General features: G+C 32.3%; 1 protein-coding gene across 1 annotated transcript in view; it reads right to left on the minus strand.

The window, feature by feature from the left end:
- LOC132731255 (myosin-I heavy chain-like) overlaps positions 1 to 18,857 on the minus strand; it is a 138,261-nt gene that overhangs the window by 45,423 nt on the left and 73,981 nt on the right. The window contains 1 exon segment of the mRNA XM_060717414.1: positions 18,161 to 18,196. Within this exon segment, the coding sequence (XP_060573397.1) occupies positions 18,161 to 18,196 (36 nt within the window).

Raw genomic sequence — 18,857 nt, forward strand, 5'->3', positions numbered from 1 at the left:
GTGTGAATTAGTCCAAATATATTCTCATATTGTTCAAGTTCACTATAAAATAACCTATAATAATTTCAGACCCAACATTTTAATGATATATATATATCAGTTTCTGTGTTCTTCATTTTCACAATATCTTTTTTACCTAGAAACCAAAAAAATCGAAACTGATGTGAAAAGCTATTTTACATAATCACCATTCATAACAGTAAGTTAATCAAAATTTCCCTAATTTTAATTCAAATTATAATTAACTTCCACAAATTAATGAGCTGATAAACACACTTAGTGAACTATTGTCATAACTTCTTTATCTAGTTGCTAATGGTGGAAGAAAATACTTACAAACCAGGAAAAAAAGCAAATTAAAACATTATTATAGAACAATAGATAAAAGGAAAGAAAATATTGTTTATTGTAAACATGAAACTAAAATTACAAAATAATATCATAACTTTTTTTTTTTAATTTAATAAAAACACAAGTAACACCTAGCATGCTTATAACTCTGAGGCTGGGTAATAAACCATAAAGTCACAAGTTTTAAAATGCAATTCAAAAGGCCTGAAAGAACATTTGAGGCACTTTCAAACATTTTTTTTTTTCATTTCATTTTCTTTGTAATTTTGTTAAATTTCCTTCAACATGGTTCAATATCCTCTTTTTTTGAGAAGGACTACAAAAACATGACACAGTGTTCAAAGACATTCTTGATTAATTGCTTTTTGAAAATCTTTAAATCCTCAAAGGGGAACAATTAAAAATCACTTAAGAGAAAGCACAAATCAATTGCTACTGAGTTACTGAGAGGTAAAATTCATTACAAATATGAACCAAATTCTCTTTTGAACAGAATTGGTTTCCATAAGTTAATTTTACCCCTATACCCTACTGGGACCGAAAGTGATCGTACGGAGCAAGGTCAGCATGCAAAAACCATGCAGTCAAACTTAGGCTCTATCCTGTTGGCTGACTTACTAAGTTTTCATCTTAACACATCCCCAAAATAAACAATAAACAGTTCCAAAAATTGAAACAGACTACATTGTATGCACAAGTCGCTTAAGAGGCCACATGGCCAAGTGGTTAACAAGTCAGACAAGTATTTTATTGATAGCTATCTGCATGGGTTCAAACCCTGTCAGGGGCAAGTCATTGCTCCTTAAGCAAGAAACTTTATACTCATTGCTCAGTACTGGTTGGTTCCTAATTGTTCCAGGAACAGATTTGAAAGCGTTTCTTTAAGCTTATAGCTTCAGAGTGAGTAACACAATCAAACTGATAACATTTCTTACTTCTGTTATTAAATCAAGTCCATTAAGAAATTCAGCAGGTACAAGGTTAAAGATTAGATATATGGGGAATGTACATGCATGGTATTTTGAACATAGATATGTGATCTTCATAATTATGCTTTCAATATCTCAATAAAAATAAAATCTGCTATTTAAGGTTTGCCGCTTCCAATGTCTTATTTCTATATTTAGAAACTGGCGAGCTGACAACATTTTCTTTCTCTCCAAGCCAAGCATTACAGAAGTTTATTTAAAGAATTAAAAATATTTGCTCTGTAAAAGATATACACAGTGAAGCTGAAATATGTGTAAATTCAAAAGGATGACTTTTATTAACGCTATCATGACTTTGTAATATTGGCATCAAAATTAGCAAAACTTCAAGAAAAGGTGTTAAATTTTTTTGAGATCATAATTAAAAAGATACCTTGAAGAAGAAACACTTAATAAAACAAATTAATCAGTCAATATAGTATCACTGCCTATCAATATAAAAAAAAAATGTCAAAGAACGAAAAAACACTCACTTAAATCGAGCCACAATAATAATTACTGTCCGACCACATGTTGTTTGCGTTTTATTAATTAGCCATTTTGGCGGCATCTTTTTCGACATGATTACCAACAATGTCCTTGCATCTATTACCAAAAACACATTAACACTCTCTTTATCGAACTCCGGAATAACTAACTAATAAAATGATCTAAATAAGGGTTTATGAAGGAAATGGACACTATTCAATTCAAGTGGTTCACATGAACAATCTTCTTAAATACTTAAAATAACATTTTGGGTTTTCAACTTTAGAGTTTTTAAAAACTTACTGAGCTGTTTTCAACTGATTCATTGTATTTCCAATTATTTTCCAAGCTAGTTTCAAGCCTACGCAGATGACTGTTTGATATGGTGTAATATTGCGTAGTCCTTAAATTCTTAATTAGAATATGACATCATAATTCAAACACACATTATATAAAAAGACAACTGTTCATATCATATCAATACTTAATTTTAATTTCCCCCCCCAGTTAAAAAAGTCACCTAAAACAACTGTCACTTAACACTTTGCTTCCCTGGCACACACCCCTTTCAGAAAATTAAATTTACGCAGTCAACAAAGTAGATTATGGTCAGACTGAAAAATTGTGCTGCCATTTTATACTTGGCTCTGGTACTACTTGTGCCTGCCATTACAGACCTGGCATGCCTGCCATTACAGACCTGGCTTTATAATGGTGCCTGCCATTACAGACCTGGCTTTATAATGGTGCCTGCCATTACAGACCTGGCTTTAAAATGGTGCCAGCCATTACAGACCTGGCTTTATAATGGTGCCTGCCATTACAGACCTGGCTTTATAATGGTGCCTGCCATTACAGACCTGGCTTTATAATGGTGCCTTCCATTACAGACCTGGCTTTATAATGGTGCCAGCCATTACAGACCTGGCTTTAAAATGGTGCCAGCCATTACAGACCTGGCTTTATAATGGTGCCTGCCATTACAGATTTGACTATAATGGTGGCTGCCATTACAGACTTATCATATTGACTCTATAATGGTGCCTACCATTACAGACCTGGTTCTATAAATTGGTGTCTGCCTAAACAGACCTGGCTCTATACTGGTGCATGCCATTACAAACCTGGCTCTATACTGGTGCCTGCCATTACAGACTTATTATACTGACCTGGCTCTATACTGGTGCCTGCCATTACAGACCTGGCTTAGAGTACTGGTAGTAAGAGTCTTTCATAATCAACCAGATCTTTCAAAAGGTCAAGTACACACTCAAATATACCATCTTTTTTGATTCCCGCAGGTAAGAGGTCAGGAGCTTAAACATTTGGATACTAGCATTAAGGCTGTTAAGCAGGTTGATAATTGTAAGGGAGAGGGGGAGGGGAATTGTTTCCCACTTATCTCATTCAATCTCTACATAAGGAAACTGAAATATATCTTAACTATATAGATAGAATTTTTATTACTAGAAATAGTAGAGTGCCGATCATTCTGACATAATGTTTGCACACCACATTTATACTTCTAAAACAAGTAACAATCAACTACAATAGCCGAGCTCTTGCTCCACTAAACAAAAACACATAAACTAACGGGGAAATACCAAATCTAGTACTCCGAAATTGCTATGCCTAAAAACTTCTCTATGAATTATTTACTTGTCCATCTATTTATCTAGAAAAGCATTAACAATGTGGTATCTTGCCGATCTCACGGAACATTGATTTTCCTATAATAGATTAAAAAGCAACCGTATCCTTCACGTTCACAAAAGAAGCAATCAGCAGAAGGAAATGCTGTTCCGTATAAAACTGTATAAAACTGTCGCCTTTTAATTCTTTTCTATAAAATAATCGCAATATTTCCGGAGAGCTCCCTCATTATTTTGTAGATCATGAATGCATTCTGCATTGCAGTGCCGGTTTGGCTATGATTGTAAAATAGTTTTCACCAGGAAATTTATTTAATTGAGCCAAAAATGAGAAATAAATGTTAAAAGATGGATAGTCATAGTAATGTCAAGTCCAGGCAATAAATCTGACACCTGTATGTCTCTGAATTTCTATACATTGGTGCTAATATTTTCTCTTCTGTAGTCCTTAGCTACGAAAATAATTTATCTCTAAGCAAAGTCTGCAGACTATTAAGCTAAGACTTTAATCACAAAGCAAAGTACATGTGAACATCTTTAAATGACTGAAAAGTAGCTTGCGTAAAATTTGTGGGTTTTTCTAAATAAGAAATGAGCCGCGTCTCGACAAAACCAACATAGTGCGTTTGCGACCAGCATGGATCCAGACCAGTCTGCGCATCTGTGCAGTCTAATCAGGATCCATGCTGTTTGCTTACCAACCCTTTTACAAGGTAAAAAACTGATAGCGAACATCATGGATCCTGATCAGACTGCGCAGATGCGCAGGAACGGTCTGGATCCATGCTGGTCGCAAACGCACTATGTTGGTTTTGTCGTGACGCAGCTCAAATGTATCTTTTGAGAAATCAAAAAAATTAATTACAAATATTGTCATATGACACACTAGAGCTTTTGTTTCAAAACATGCGATCATCATTTTGAGGCTCATAATAACTTCACTGGTGAAACATTATTTATGATACTTAAAGTTCATTGTATAGCTTTAAGACAAATAATTCTAAAGTTATACTAGGTGCCAAAGTGGTATCTCTGAGTCATTTTGATCACATGACCTTTTCTGCGCATTAATTATCAACTATGATTGATTCACAGTGCATTTTTCCAACAATTTGTCAGAGTGCAGACTTCAGAATGCAGTAAGAAGCCAGTCATTTGTAAAGAAAATATCAGAGGGTTGTAGCTGCCAAAATTTACAGATGAATTCTGTCCAGAACATATCAGTATGTTAAACAAAGCAGACATTCGCATGATAGATTGATAATGATGATTTTCATCTTCAAAATGAACAATGTGAAACACAGTTTTTCAAAATTGGGATGACACAGCCTGACCCTACATAAAAAGCTTAATGCATATAACAATATTTAACTATCATCGAAGAAACTATCCATTAAATTTCCTATTATACTATACAAAAAAGAGTATCTGCGACAAATTGACATCCTCAACTATAATGACTATTCCCCTTTGACACAACTAGAACACTGCCAAAGTTACATGTGGAAGTATAGTAGGAAAAAAATTTAAATGACGACACTTTTTAAGAAGTATTATTACCTTTATAAGAAAGAAATTTATATTTACAGAAAAAACAAAACAATAACTGTATATACTATTAATTATCATACAATTTTGTTACTTGAACATTTTAAATGGCCAACCTTAACCACCCTCTCTGTTTGTTTTTCAAAACGACTCTGCTGTTTGTTTTTCATTCCAAAACTCAAATTTTACTAAACTTTTTCCTGTATGGACTTGTGACAAAAAAGTACATACAAATTAAAATCAACGTTTTTCTTAAATCAGCATTTTATTCAAAGGAAAGAAAATCTTTATTCTCCCCATACTCAATGGAATTCATTGCTGTCAAGAAATCCTTCCTAGTGTTAAGTTATGTCCCTTTAGGGACTCTCTAAAATTGAAAACAAGAATTACTCCATCATTCCTGCCAAGTAATTTTGTCCCAACTGACAATGGCTGGCAGACAACACCAGACAATCATATCAGTATTGTTGCACGATTGCTTTCAGATTTGAGAAATTGTTTACAGCCTATTTTCTGACAATAATGTGTCAAGAAAGGAAAAACTGCTTTGAACAGAAGTAAGAAAAGTATAGTCAAGTGTGGACATGTAATTGGAAGGTTATACAGTTAATTAACAAACTCTGTAGAAGTGTACTACCTACTTTCTCTGAGGTTCAATAACATATTTGGCTCCGAAACGAGGGTTTAAGATCCAATCATTACATAAAGGGGCAAAATTTGGCATAATGGTGAAATGACGTATTAACTTGCATGCATGCTTCTAAAATGATTGGTCTGATTTTGCATTATTTTACAGGCTTAATATCTTCAAATGCTAAAGTAATTTAGACAAAATCTCAAGTACACAATAAGTTCTTGTAAAACCCATTACTACTCCCATCCCTTAATATTTATCCCTTACCACTGTAAACATGTAAAATGAACTTGGTCATTTTTCAATCTATCGTTTACTTGGGGGAGGGGGGGGGGATATCTGTTTAATAAGTAGTCACTGAAAAGCAAACAGTGCAGATCATGATCAGATGGCAATTGGATGTGCTAGCTGATCTTGGTCTGCACTGATTACCTGAGTAGAATCACACTTGAGACCTGAGCAGTCTGAGGGTTGAAAATCAGAATCATATTTATTGAATACCATTTCATCTAAATGAAGCCCTAGTCTTATTTGTTGAGTACATTTAGTTTGATTTTTTAGCTCTCAATTGCAAAGTGATGATGCTCCCAGGCTATTAGGTTTCAGTTGCTAACAGACGGACACAAAAACAATATTTCCCCCACCTAAATCTTTGGGTAATGACAGATGAGTGGACATCAAAATGTCTAATATTACAGTACTGTAATAACACTAATGCATAAATATGTACATTGTATATTGAGGGGCATAGATATTTTTCTCAAGGGGAAAATATGTTTATCATGGGGAATAAATATGTACACCAAGGGACATCAATATGTTTATCGTGGGGAATTATAAATATGTACAATAAGGGGCATAATTATGTATATTTGGCATATGGATATCAAGGTGCAGAAATAATTATATCAAGGGACATAAATATGTTTAATCAATGGGACAGGACTTAGATATTTATATCAAGGGGCAGAAATGTGTATATTGAAGGTCAAAAATATGTTTATAAAGGGGCATAAATATGTATACAGAAGGAACCACATATTTCCTCTCTATCTTGAGAATTTAAACTTACAATAACAAGTTATGTGACAGATTTTATTACCACAGGAAAACATTTTGTGTCAACATCCATTAAAATACTCTGCAAATCTTCTTTAAATCAACATTAATACTTTTCTTCATCCTACACAAAATCTTTATTCTCCCCATACTCCATGGAATTCATTGCTGTCTAGAAAGCCTTCCTAGTGCTAAGTTATGTCCCTTTAGGGACTCTCTAAAATTGAAAACAAGAATTACTCCATCATTCCTGCCAAGTAATTTTGTCCCAACTGACAATGGCTGGCAGACAACACCAGACAATAATATCAGTATTGTTGCAAGATTGCTTTCAGATTTGAGAAATTGTTTACAGGCTATTTTCTGACAATAATGTGTCAAGAAAGGAAAAACAGCTTTGAATAGAAAAGTAAGAAAGTAAGAAAAAATTGTCAAGTAGGGATATGTAATTATTTGGTTAAGCTATTGATAAAAAGAAAGCTGAAGCAATGCTCTTTCCTGTTTGTGTGTGTCAGCAGCCATTAAAAATATTAAACATGTAGTTAAATACAACCAAATGATTTTAAGATAAGTCATTGAATTCATTCAATAAACTTACAAATTACAAATTTTCTTGAATTTGTAACCAAAATTATGAACTACGTCATCAACGACCAGACTTCATTATGACCATTGGCTGACTTACTGAATACATGTACAGTTAGCTCCATAAATGGAAGCTATGGGCTGAGTCCATAAGGGTTAAAACACCTAAAACTACAAACTGACTCTGCCAAATTCAAAGTAATTAGGTTAGTCCGTTAAACAACACTTTTACTTTTAAAAATGAAATTTTTGTAGCTTGTTTTCCATCAACATACCTATTACTCCTTAAAAAAGAAACAACACATCCCATTTTTTATAGAGAATATACATTCTTACATACTTATACTGGTATTCTGGCAATCACTTACAATTGCATTATATACAAAAACACTCCTGGCAATAATGTGTCAGGAAAGGAAACACTCCACAAATTCCAGCAAAATGTCAAACATTACAGGGGAAACTATTAAAGCTTTAATAAATGTCAAACATAATGTCACGACCATATTAGCAACAGCTTTTTTACTTCTTGAAAAGTTATAATTGTGTATCTTATATGGTGTAACAGCAAATTACGGCTTATATTAGTAACAATATTCAAAACAATATATTTTTTTTGTATCAGTAGACAGTACAGTAAGATGTGACATGGCAGCTTTTCAGTATTTTTTTTGGTTGGGTTTTACGTTGCACCAACACACTGTATAGGTCATATCGTGACTTTCCTGCTTTACTGGTGGAGGAAGACCTCAGATGCCCCTTTGTCAAATTGTGCATAATATTTCAGGCACAAACGGGCAGCCGCAACTGAGTAGATACACCCATCTTCTATAAGCTAGCTGGATAGCTTTCTCACATGAAAGAATTCAAAGCAATGGCACAGATCAAACCTACAGCCATGAGAGGCAAGTGGTTTGAAATCAATGACCTTAACCACTTGGCCACAGATATTCATATATATATTGGCCACACTGCCACACTTATTCTCCACAGATTAATGCCAACTTCTTCACTATATACACACTATAAGCAAATGGGGGGTGAATTATTACTAAGGCTTTGATAAGATGACCTCTGCCTCAGCAACCAAAAATCACTACAACCCTTAAATTCAACTAATAATCATAATACAGCTGAATATGTTTACATGTATATTCTGCAGTAAATAAGTCTGTTCTTTTTTTTAAATTTCCAGAACTTTAAATACATGCACTTCCAAGTAAAATGTTACACAATGCAAAACAATCGTGTTAAATAATGAATTTATGGGCAACAAAAGAACAAGAGGCAACATATATCAATTTGAAAATGATTGGTGCCTTTAAAGCAATGCAATAGATTTTATCCTTACAGAATGACAGAAATAGATAAATCAGAGTAACAAACTATCTATATTTTAAAGTTTGAAAATAATAGGCTTGTAAATAAATTGAAACGGAACTTTAGAATGTGATCATTTCTCATTTTTCTTCTCATTGTTAATTCTGCCAAAAAAAAAAATATACCACAATTTTAAAGGGGAATTGAATGTAAACCATTAGTGTGCTGTGGACCTTCCCATTACAACTTTTCCCTCTAATTCTCTTTTAGGAAGGGATTTCTTTTTCTGATCATATATTTGAATCAAAGTGTATGAGCTACAGTTACTATGGAAAATTGTTTGGATAATTTTGACCAATACCATTTCTCCATTTCTTTCCTTATAGTTGCTGTACAGGATTGAAAGAAGCAGGTTTAATAAATTAGCAGAACTGCCAACTTGAAAGTCCCCGAACACTGCAGATTTAAAGCAAAATGGTTTTATCTTCTTTACTGGCTAATTTAAAGCAGCTAACTTCAAACCGCTTGCACCTCAATGCTGTAGATTCGAAACCCACCAGGGACTTTGGATTCTTTCATGTGAGGAAGCTATGCAGCTATTACAGCACATCAGTAGGGGGTACCTAAAGGCTTCAAGTGACTTTCATTAATATGAGTGTATCTATTAATATCATGATAAATTTCTGTGTCAGTTGAAGAATAGATGTAAATATCTTACTTTTATCATTAAAATACATTTTTGAATTTTTGTTCAAAAAAAAAAAAGACTTTGGCATATTGTAGAAATGTTTAATTTTATTTTTTAAACATGTTATCCACTGTTATTGTTTAATCGAAGGTCATACTGATAATAAGTATACATTCTCTCTTTTGTTTGTGAAAACTTTGTGTGAAACTTTCTCTAAATAAGAATTTTATTATTATCATTATCATCAAAATCTCAATATATTAAAGCATGTACCCTTTAAAACCAAGTTCAAAGTAAAAACCTTACATTACATTTAAATCAAACATTAAATTGCTTTGATATTTGTATATAAATAAAGCACAAGACATCAAAGATGTTATTAACATAACTACAAAACTGCTGACATGGTAAAATGCATTTTCAGCTGATTGGACCATGTGATAGAAACTGATAAATCTATAGAGGAAAACAATAAAGATTACAGCATATTCTGAAGTAAGTCGGTAAATAATCTAGAAATTACTTGTCAATTACCCCACATCATTATCAATTATCCTAGATAATTATCTATTTAAATCTATTTTCTGGTACAGAATAAATAAATTTCTACATTCCTTTACATCTGGAAGTCACAACATAGTAATCAAATGTTTTAAGGTGTTTCATCCATTGGGATTATTTTAACAATCATACAATTAATTCACTTTAGATAAAAACAATGATATCTGAGTCAAGTTAATTGTACAGTGATATCATACAACACAGTGATTTCATACAACACAGTGATATCATATAACACTGTGATATCATATAACACAGTGATATCATACAACACAGTGATATCATATAATACACATTTAAATCATTTAAGATTATTACCAATACACTGTATAATGGGTGTTGATGTGGCCGAGTGGTTAACACATCAGACAAGTAATGTAAGGATTTCTGGCCTTGTGGGTTAATTTAAACCCTGTCATGGGCAAGCCGTTGTTTCTCTGAGCAATACCTTACATTTATTGCTTATATATAGTACAGGCTGGCTCCAGGAACAGATTCAAGAGTGTTTTAATAAGCTTTAATAATACTGCTTCCAACATCATCAAACTAAAACAAATTTGTATGAACTACACTATATACAGTGATATCTGACTTACAAAAGCACTGTGATAACACACCGAAAAGTGATATCACTTACAAAAGCACTGTGATAACACACTGAACAGTGATATCAAAGCAATAGTGTTCCTATACCGATAGCACTGTGATAACACACTGAACAGTGATATCACTTACAAAAGCACTGTGAGAACACACTGAACAGTGATATCAAAGCAATAGTGTTCCTATACTGATACAACCATTACCATTCTTTCATACAAATGGGAGATTTGTGTCCATCTAACACAATCTATTTGTGGAAGAACCACCTTAACAAAAATACAATTATCATAATGGAAATCATTCATTATACAGGATAAAAAGACATGATGTTTATATTATAATTTACATTTTGTTCACATCGCATCCAACATGGTTCACATTTTTATCATTTACCATAATTTTTCCCTGAAAAGCTAAGCTGCAAACAATCTAATTACCTCAGGTGCCCCTCTCTGCATTATATAAGGCACTGAAAGGAACCCGAAAAGAATCACCTATCTTCTGAAAGCTTGTTGGATAGAAATTGCTCACATGAAAAAACCAAAGTCGCTGATGGGATTCAAACTTAGTGTGAGGTAAAGGGGATAAGAAATACAACATGTAATATCAACAACAGAGGAGATGTAAAGTCATCAATGAGCTTTTTCTCCTGGTTATTTGAAGCTATACAGACAAATAAACAGACATAATTATGCTTTACCACTATTATAAGATCTACTACTATCAAAGAATACATAATTGAGGTAGCCTTACTGTAATGCTTTCCCGCAAAAAAAGATTCTGAAATCGACCAATATCTTTAGCAAATCAGTTATTTCTGTTACTTTATTTTTTAAAAATCTTGCTCAAAACTGCATCATCTAATCATCTCATTTTAAAGAAATTCTGTAAATTGATGAACTGTATAGCTACACTAGATCTCCCAGCAAAATGACCAACTATATACTCCACAAATTAATGGGCCAAAAAACAACAACACCAAATTACTAATCCCTCCACACCCATTAATGGTAATTCAACCTTTCAAACTATAGTTACTTCTGCTTTAGGAAATGTAGTAGTTTTACAACCGCGGCTTAAAGAGACATTGTGCGTCCCTCGGGACATTATAAACCTATAATAAACCTAAGGATAGGTAGAATATATCGTGTCTAACATATTGAATATCAAAACAGAATCATGCCAGAATACTAAACCATCTCCTATTTTATATCTTTTCCGAAATAAAATGATTCTGCTTTAGGAAACACTGTACTTCATACTGAAAAGTACAAAAGGCAACTAGTCCCTAAAGATATCTAAGCAAACATAAATTTAGTTATTACCTAATACAGTCAATAAAAAGTGTCAACTGAAGTATATGGCATATAAAGGACAAAGGGTTCCTGAGGAAATATATATTTTTGTGAAAGAATTAAGTTACATAGATGATGAAGGTTAAACTCAAAGGGCTAATTCGCCATGCCCAGTGCCTCTCAGAGAAAAGATGCCTGTCATATGACATGTAGAATGGTTCTGTGCAAGAATAAAAACTATGGATGACATCCTTTAAAGCTGCATGCCTTCAGATGTGCCAAATTATTTTAAGAAAATCAAAATTGAGAAAAATGTACTATGACCTTCAGAAAACGATTCAAAATTCAAGAAATTATTTTCAAGTTATAAATTATTTGCAATTAATGACTGAATTTGCACTATTTTTCGTAATATTTCTAGTGCGTTACTAGCACATTAAGGGCAATTTGTGCATATTTTGACCTCTTTTAATTTGGTAATTTACATGGATTGTAAGTGCCTTTTGCAATGTGTATGTAACTTTTTTTAGTTCAATACACAATATTTTACTTTTAGATACATTTTCAGAATTTTCATGAAAATTGGCATGAATCTGGTGACATACTGCTTTAATGAAATTATTTCAAATACTTCATTTTAACAATTTCACTTAAAAAAACAATGTACATAATGCAGTAGAGGGATTCTGAGTGCTCCTAAGAGAATAGAATTTGCAGTCTTTATAGGGACTATCTTAATAATGCATCTCTTCCAATTGGTCAATTTCAAATCAATACAGAGCTTTTAAACCAATCAGATGCCTGTATGCAACTCTGGTTTCCCTCCTCAAGTTTTTTATCAATCTATGTCATCATATAACATTGTACTTCATGAAAACTGCACAGTATATCAATATATATTTTTCAAGTGGGCGTATCATTAATTTATTTAGATATGATGAGGTTCATATCACATTTAATTATTGCAATAATAAACTGGGACAATAAATGACTTATTGCACCCTTCTGACCTAACATACTGCGTTATATATTCTAAATATCTATATAAATATGTCTCTGAAAAAACGTCCTCTCGGAGCAATCCAGCGTGAATTAATCCATTAGTAGATTGCTTGATTTCATTTAATCTTTAGTTGATAAACAGACCTTAAAGCGCCTGGGAATCAAAAATTGATTGGTATGAGAATAAAATCTAATGCTATTCCAAATATAGGGAACTCAAGTTGAATTCTCGACAATAAAAAATCTATTTCACTATTTGCAAAACATTCAGAAAACCTTCTAATTCACAATATTCAAGGGTGATTCCCAATAAATCACGTCAAGTTTTTTTTCAAAAATTTTCCTAAGTCATTAAAGTCAACAATTTTTCAATTTAAAACCCATTTGCCAAGGTTAAAGATCGGAATGTTTCATTCTAAATAAAACCCTCTACAACTTGCTCTGCAACTTGTCGCTACTCTTCACTTCCTGAGGAAAACAAATCATGCCACAATGAACTGTTTACGGAAATTCAAACTGTGTCATATGAATGAAATACTAGAAATTATATATCAGCATAGCAAATATTTATACAGGCGTTTCATTCACTGTGGAAGACAACAACATTTAGCATTACAAAGCATTTTTGATTTATTTTTATTTTTGGGCAAGGGGGGCAGTGAGGGGTCAATATGGAATTTATCTAGTCTTCTATTAAGCTATATTTTACAACACAGAATCACAACAAAAATACAAAAATAACAAAAAAATAATCAAAATACACCTTTAAAACTCAAGACATATCACAAAGCTGTGTAACAAAGTCAATGAACATGCAATTAGAAGAATTAACCTTTAACCTGATAGCCTTTGCCTGCACTAGCATAGCCTCAAGCCAGGCAAGCCTGCTCATCTGAGCTGAGTCTGACCAGACTCTATACTGCTAGCCAACTGATTTTAAATTTTCATCTTGATATCTCTAAAGTTAATAATGGACAGTTTCCAACAAGAGCTGTCACAGGAGACAGCGAAGCTCGACTAATAAAATACTGGACGCAGTAAGGAGGACAAAACTATGAAAGAAAAATCAATTATGTATAATTATGTATTAAGTTATAGTAAAAAAACATTTGTTAACATAAATTCCAAGATCAAGGGGAATAATTCTAGAAATAGTCATGCTAGAGTTATGGACCTTGCCACACAACATTTGTGTAATGATAAGAAATATATATTTGAAGTTTGAAGTAGATACCTTAACAAGAGCTGTCACAGGAGACAGCGAAGCTCGACTAATGAAATACTGGACGCAGTAAAGGAGGACAAAACTATGAAAGAAAAATCAATTATGTATAATTATGTATTAAGTTATAGTAAAAAAATAATATTTGTTAACATAAATTCCAAGATCAAGGGGAATAATGCTAGAAATAGTCATGCTAGAGTTATGGACCTTGTCACACAACATTTGTGTAATGATAAGAAACATATATTTGAAGTTTGAAGTAGATACCTTAAAAAGAAAAGAAGCTATTATATTTCTTAAAGAAAATCCTAAGTTCAAAGAGAGATAAATCTGTAAATATTGCATCAAGAGTTATGAACAATGTCACATAAAATGTAATTGTTGATAAGGAATAAGTATTTGAAATTTGAGGTAGATACCTTTAAAAATAAAAAAGTTATAATAAAAAATAATATTTTTCTAGTAAAAAAATCTAAGTTTATGGGGAGATAATTCTTGCAATATTGGTGCTAGAGTTATGAACCTTGTCACATAAGATGTGGATGATGATAACGTAAACATATTTGAAGTATGAAGTTGATCCCTTTAGAAATAAATAAATAACAGTAAAAAAAATATTTTTTATGGAAAATTCTAAGTTTAAAGGGAGATAAATCTGAAAATATTGGTGCTAGAGTTATGAACCTTGTCACATAAGATGGGGATGATGATAACGTAAATACATTTGAAGTATGAGGTTGATCCCTTAAGAAATAAAGAAGAAACAGTAAGAAATAGTACTTTTTGAGGAAAATTCTAAGTTCAAGGGGAGATAAATCTGAAACTATTGGTGCTAGAGTTATGAACCTTGTCACATAAGATGGGGATGATGATAAGGTACATATATTTGAAGTATGAGGTTGATCCCTTAAGAAATAAGGAAGTAACAGTAAAAAATAGTATTTTTTAAGGAAAATTCTAAGTTCAAGGGGAGATAAATCTGAAAATATTGGTGCTAGAGTTATGAACCTTGTCACATATGATGTGGTTGATGATAAGGAACATATATTTGAAGTTTGAAGTTGATACCTTAAGAAATGACAAAGTTATAGTGAAAAATATTTTACTGCACCAAAACTTTAATCTAAAATCTGGACGCGGACGCCAACGCCGACGCCGGGGCGAGTAGGACAGCTCTCCATATACTTCGTATAGTCGAGCTAAAAAGTAAAGAAGTTATTATATTTCTTAAAGAAAATCCTAAGTTCAAAGAGAAATAAATCTGTAAATATTGCTTCAAGAGTTACTGTAAAATCATTATTATTCGTGGGGCACGAATTTTCGTGGTTTTCGTGGGTAGGTCAATCCACGAATTTAAGATCCCACAAAATTTTATCCCAACAATTACTTCTAATCATGTTTCTATTCTATGCATGCGTCGCCGCTTTTCTGTCGATTATTGTGTTATGATGGTATTCAGATAACCAGGTTAGTGACAGATTAAATCTATAAATAGTTAAGGTTTGCAATATTCAAGAAAATTGAAAGCAAAGTATGTGCTGAATTTCAGTCGTATATATACACATCACTGAGACTGCTTAATTGTTGTAGGCTACTTGATTGTGTAATCCAGAATACTTGACATAATCGAGTAAAAATGGGAAACCAGTGCAATAATTAGCGCTAATATAAATTGTCAGTTTGCTCTCATTAATTGTTAATAGAAGTAAAGAAATCTTTGAAATTAATGTCGTAAGTAAAGTACACAAAAAATAATAAACAATCACTAAAACGGATGAATTGTACATCCTTTTGTCGTCTTTAAATGATCCAGTTTAAATTTTAATCTGTAATTATGCGACTGCTATTCCGTAAACATCAAAGACGCTGCCGACTTCATAATATGTCCACACAATCTCGTATTATTCACTCGTATTAATTTATATGCATGTAAATTTACACAGTCGATGTGATGTTGCATGTAGTTACTGTCAAATATAGTAAGACCGATTCGATGTGTAAACTTTTAAACTCGCTGGCTAAAACGTGTCAGGGGTCGTATAAATTATGCAATGTTTACATCGGCGAATCACAGGGGCAGTGTGAACAATAGAGCTGCATATCATGTCATCTAGATGTGTTAATTGCAGTCAATTATCGGCAGTAACTGCTATCTTTATGTTATGCCTAGAGGCAAGGATTAGATTATTGAAAAGCGCTGTGTGATATCACGCGGGAAGGTAAACTTTTTACGGTTAATTAATTTTAAGATTACTTTTCATTAGGTTTTTTCTTCTTTTTTTAACAAGAAAATGAAAATCCACGAATTTAAAAACCCACGAAAATACCGGTTTTGATAAAACCACGAAATTTCATGCCCACGAATATAAGTGAATTCGCAGTATGAACATTGTCACATAAAATGTAATTGATGATAAGGAATAAGTATTTGAAGTTTGAGGTAGATACCTTTAAAAATAAAAAAGTTATAATAAAAAATAACATTTTTCTAGTAAAAAAATCTAAGTTTATGGGGAGATAATTCTTGCAATATTGGTGCAAGAGTTATGAACCTTGTCACATAAGATGTGGATGATGATAACGTAAATATATTTGAAGTATGAAGTTGATCCCTAATGAAATAAATAAGTAACAGTAAAAAATAATATTTTTTATGGAAAATTCTAAGTTCAAAGGGAGATAAATCTGAAAATATTGGTGCTAGAGTTATGAACCTTGTCACATAAGATGGGGGCGATGATAACGTAAATATATTTGAAGTATGAGGTTGATCCCTTTAGAAATAAAGAAGAAACAGTAAGAAATAGTATTTTTTGAGGAAAATTCTAAGTTCAAGGGGAGATAAATCTGAAAATATTGGTGCTAGAGTTATGAACCTTGTCACATAAGATGGGGATGATGATAAGGTACATATATTTGAAGTATGAGGTTGATCCCTTAAGAAATAAAGAAGTAACAGTAAAAAATAGTATTTTTTAAGGAAAATTCTAAGTTCAAGGGGAGATAAATCTAAAAATATCGGTGCTAAAGTTATGAACCTTGTCACATAAGATGTGGTTGATGATAAGGAACATATATTTGAAGTTTGAAGTTGATACCTTAAGAAATGACAAAGTTATAGTGAAAAATATTTTACTGCACCAAAACTTTAATCTAAAATCTGGACGCGGACGCCGACGCCGGGGCGAGTAGGACAGCTCTCCATATACTTCGTACAGTCGAGCTAAAAATGGAAGCTGGACAAGTCCATTTAAGAAATTCAGCAGGTTAAGGGTTAAATGCAACAACTTTGCTATACAAATGACAACAAAAATTCTATTGTGATAACTGATAATAATACTGTTACAATACTGATAAACAATATAACTTAAAATCAACTATTTACTCTTGTTATCATTAATCTGAATGAATAATGAATGATAATGAATAAATGAATGACCGTATACATTTCATTCGCACATGATGAATGTAGTTCAGCGAAATCAGTACCCGAGGGTTCTGACGATGCCTGTGGACGTTACCAGTAATTAAATTCAGTATCTGATATCAATTGCTTTTGAGTTATTATGCTTCCTGAACATTACCAGTACTAAATACCGGTAAGTTCCGTACTGGTGTCATACGACTCAAGAAATGACCAACTTGGAACACTTGAGAAATAAACTGACATATTGTTTTAATACTGTTTAAAAGAAATCTCAGCTCCCATCTCATTTCATCTGAAATCGAGACAAGCCTGGATAGCAATTTCAAGAATTGCCTCAACCTTTACTATTTACAACAAATATGAAAGAAATTGATAGAATAAATAGTAAATGTGTCTAGTGCAATCTTAGTTTGCAATAACTGATTCACATTGATTAGTTTGATCATACAATGTAAATTGTGTCTGGCAAACATTCATCAAATAAACAGTGAACAGACTGGTTTTTCACAATTAATTCTTTGCTTTACATTTATTTCTTTTGTCCCAAATAATCCAGGAGAGAAATATCCGAAGTTATTAACACAGTCAAATTGACTGGAACTTATTTTTAGCACTAAATATATAGAGTGTAAATAGAAATTTTGATTTTGTGAACAAAATAAAATGCAAAGACAACACTTATATAAACGTTGGTACATTGATTGAAAGTTTAAACAAAAGTGACGTGTAAGTTTACAATATCAATTGACCTACTTAATTTTTCTGTAAAGCTGATCGCGTGTCAATTTTCTGTAAAAAGGCAACATTTTTCTACAATATTTTCATACCCATCAGTTACAAGGAACTCCACTGAGGTTTTTTTTTAAAATATGACCGGACTGAACTGGACAGGACTGGAAATACGTTTTCAAGACTTTTATACATATAGATGTAGGTCTATATCATAATTTTGTGTGCCAAATTTCATATCATTCACTCTATTTTTCTAGAATCATCATTGCAAATTGCACTAAATATCAATTTTCAATTTAATACTTGATATATTTTTTTCTAATTGTCTTCCTCATATTTTTCTGTTTTAAGTTACCCTAGTTGACCGAAGATATATTTTCATATATTTTTATTTCAGGCTTTTGGACCTCAGTGGAACTCCTTGAACAACATATTATAATTTCTATGAGACAAGATGAATAATAATGATATATGATATGGGGGAAGTAATCAAAAAATATATTTAATCGAAAATAACTAAATTTTTTGTCTATTACTAATATAAACAAGCATCTTAAAAAACTTAAAATATTTTCTATTAAATAAATCATATCTGAATATATGTATCTAGAAATTGATATACATTTATAAAACTAGAAATGTGTCCCTAGGTCAACAGATGCCCCAAAGTCTTTCCCCTGTTTTGTCTATCTATGGACCTGCAGCCTGACAGCAAGAC

The sequence above is a fragment of the Ruditapes philippinarum genome, unplaced genomic scaffold (genome assembly GCF_026571515.1).
Source record: "Ruditapes philippinarum isolate M1 unplaced genomic scaffold, ASM2657151v2 ctg124_1_1_1_1, whole genome shotgun sequence".
Classification (NCBI taxonomy): Eukaryota; Metazoa; Mollusca; class Bivalvia; order Venerida; family Veneridae; genus Ruditapes; species Ruditapes philippinarum.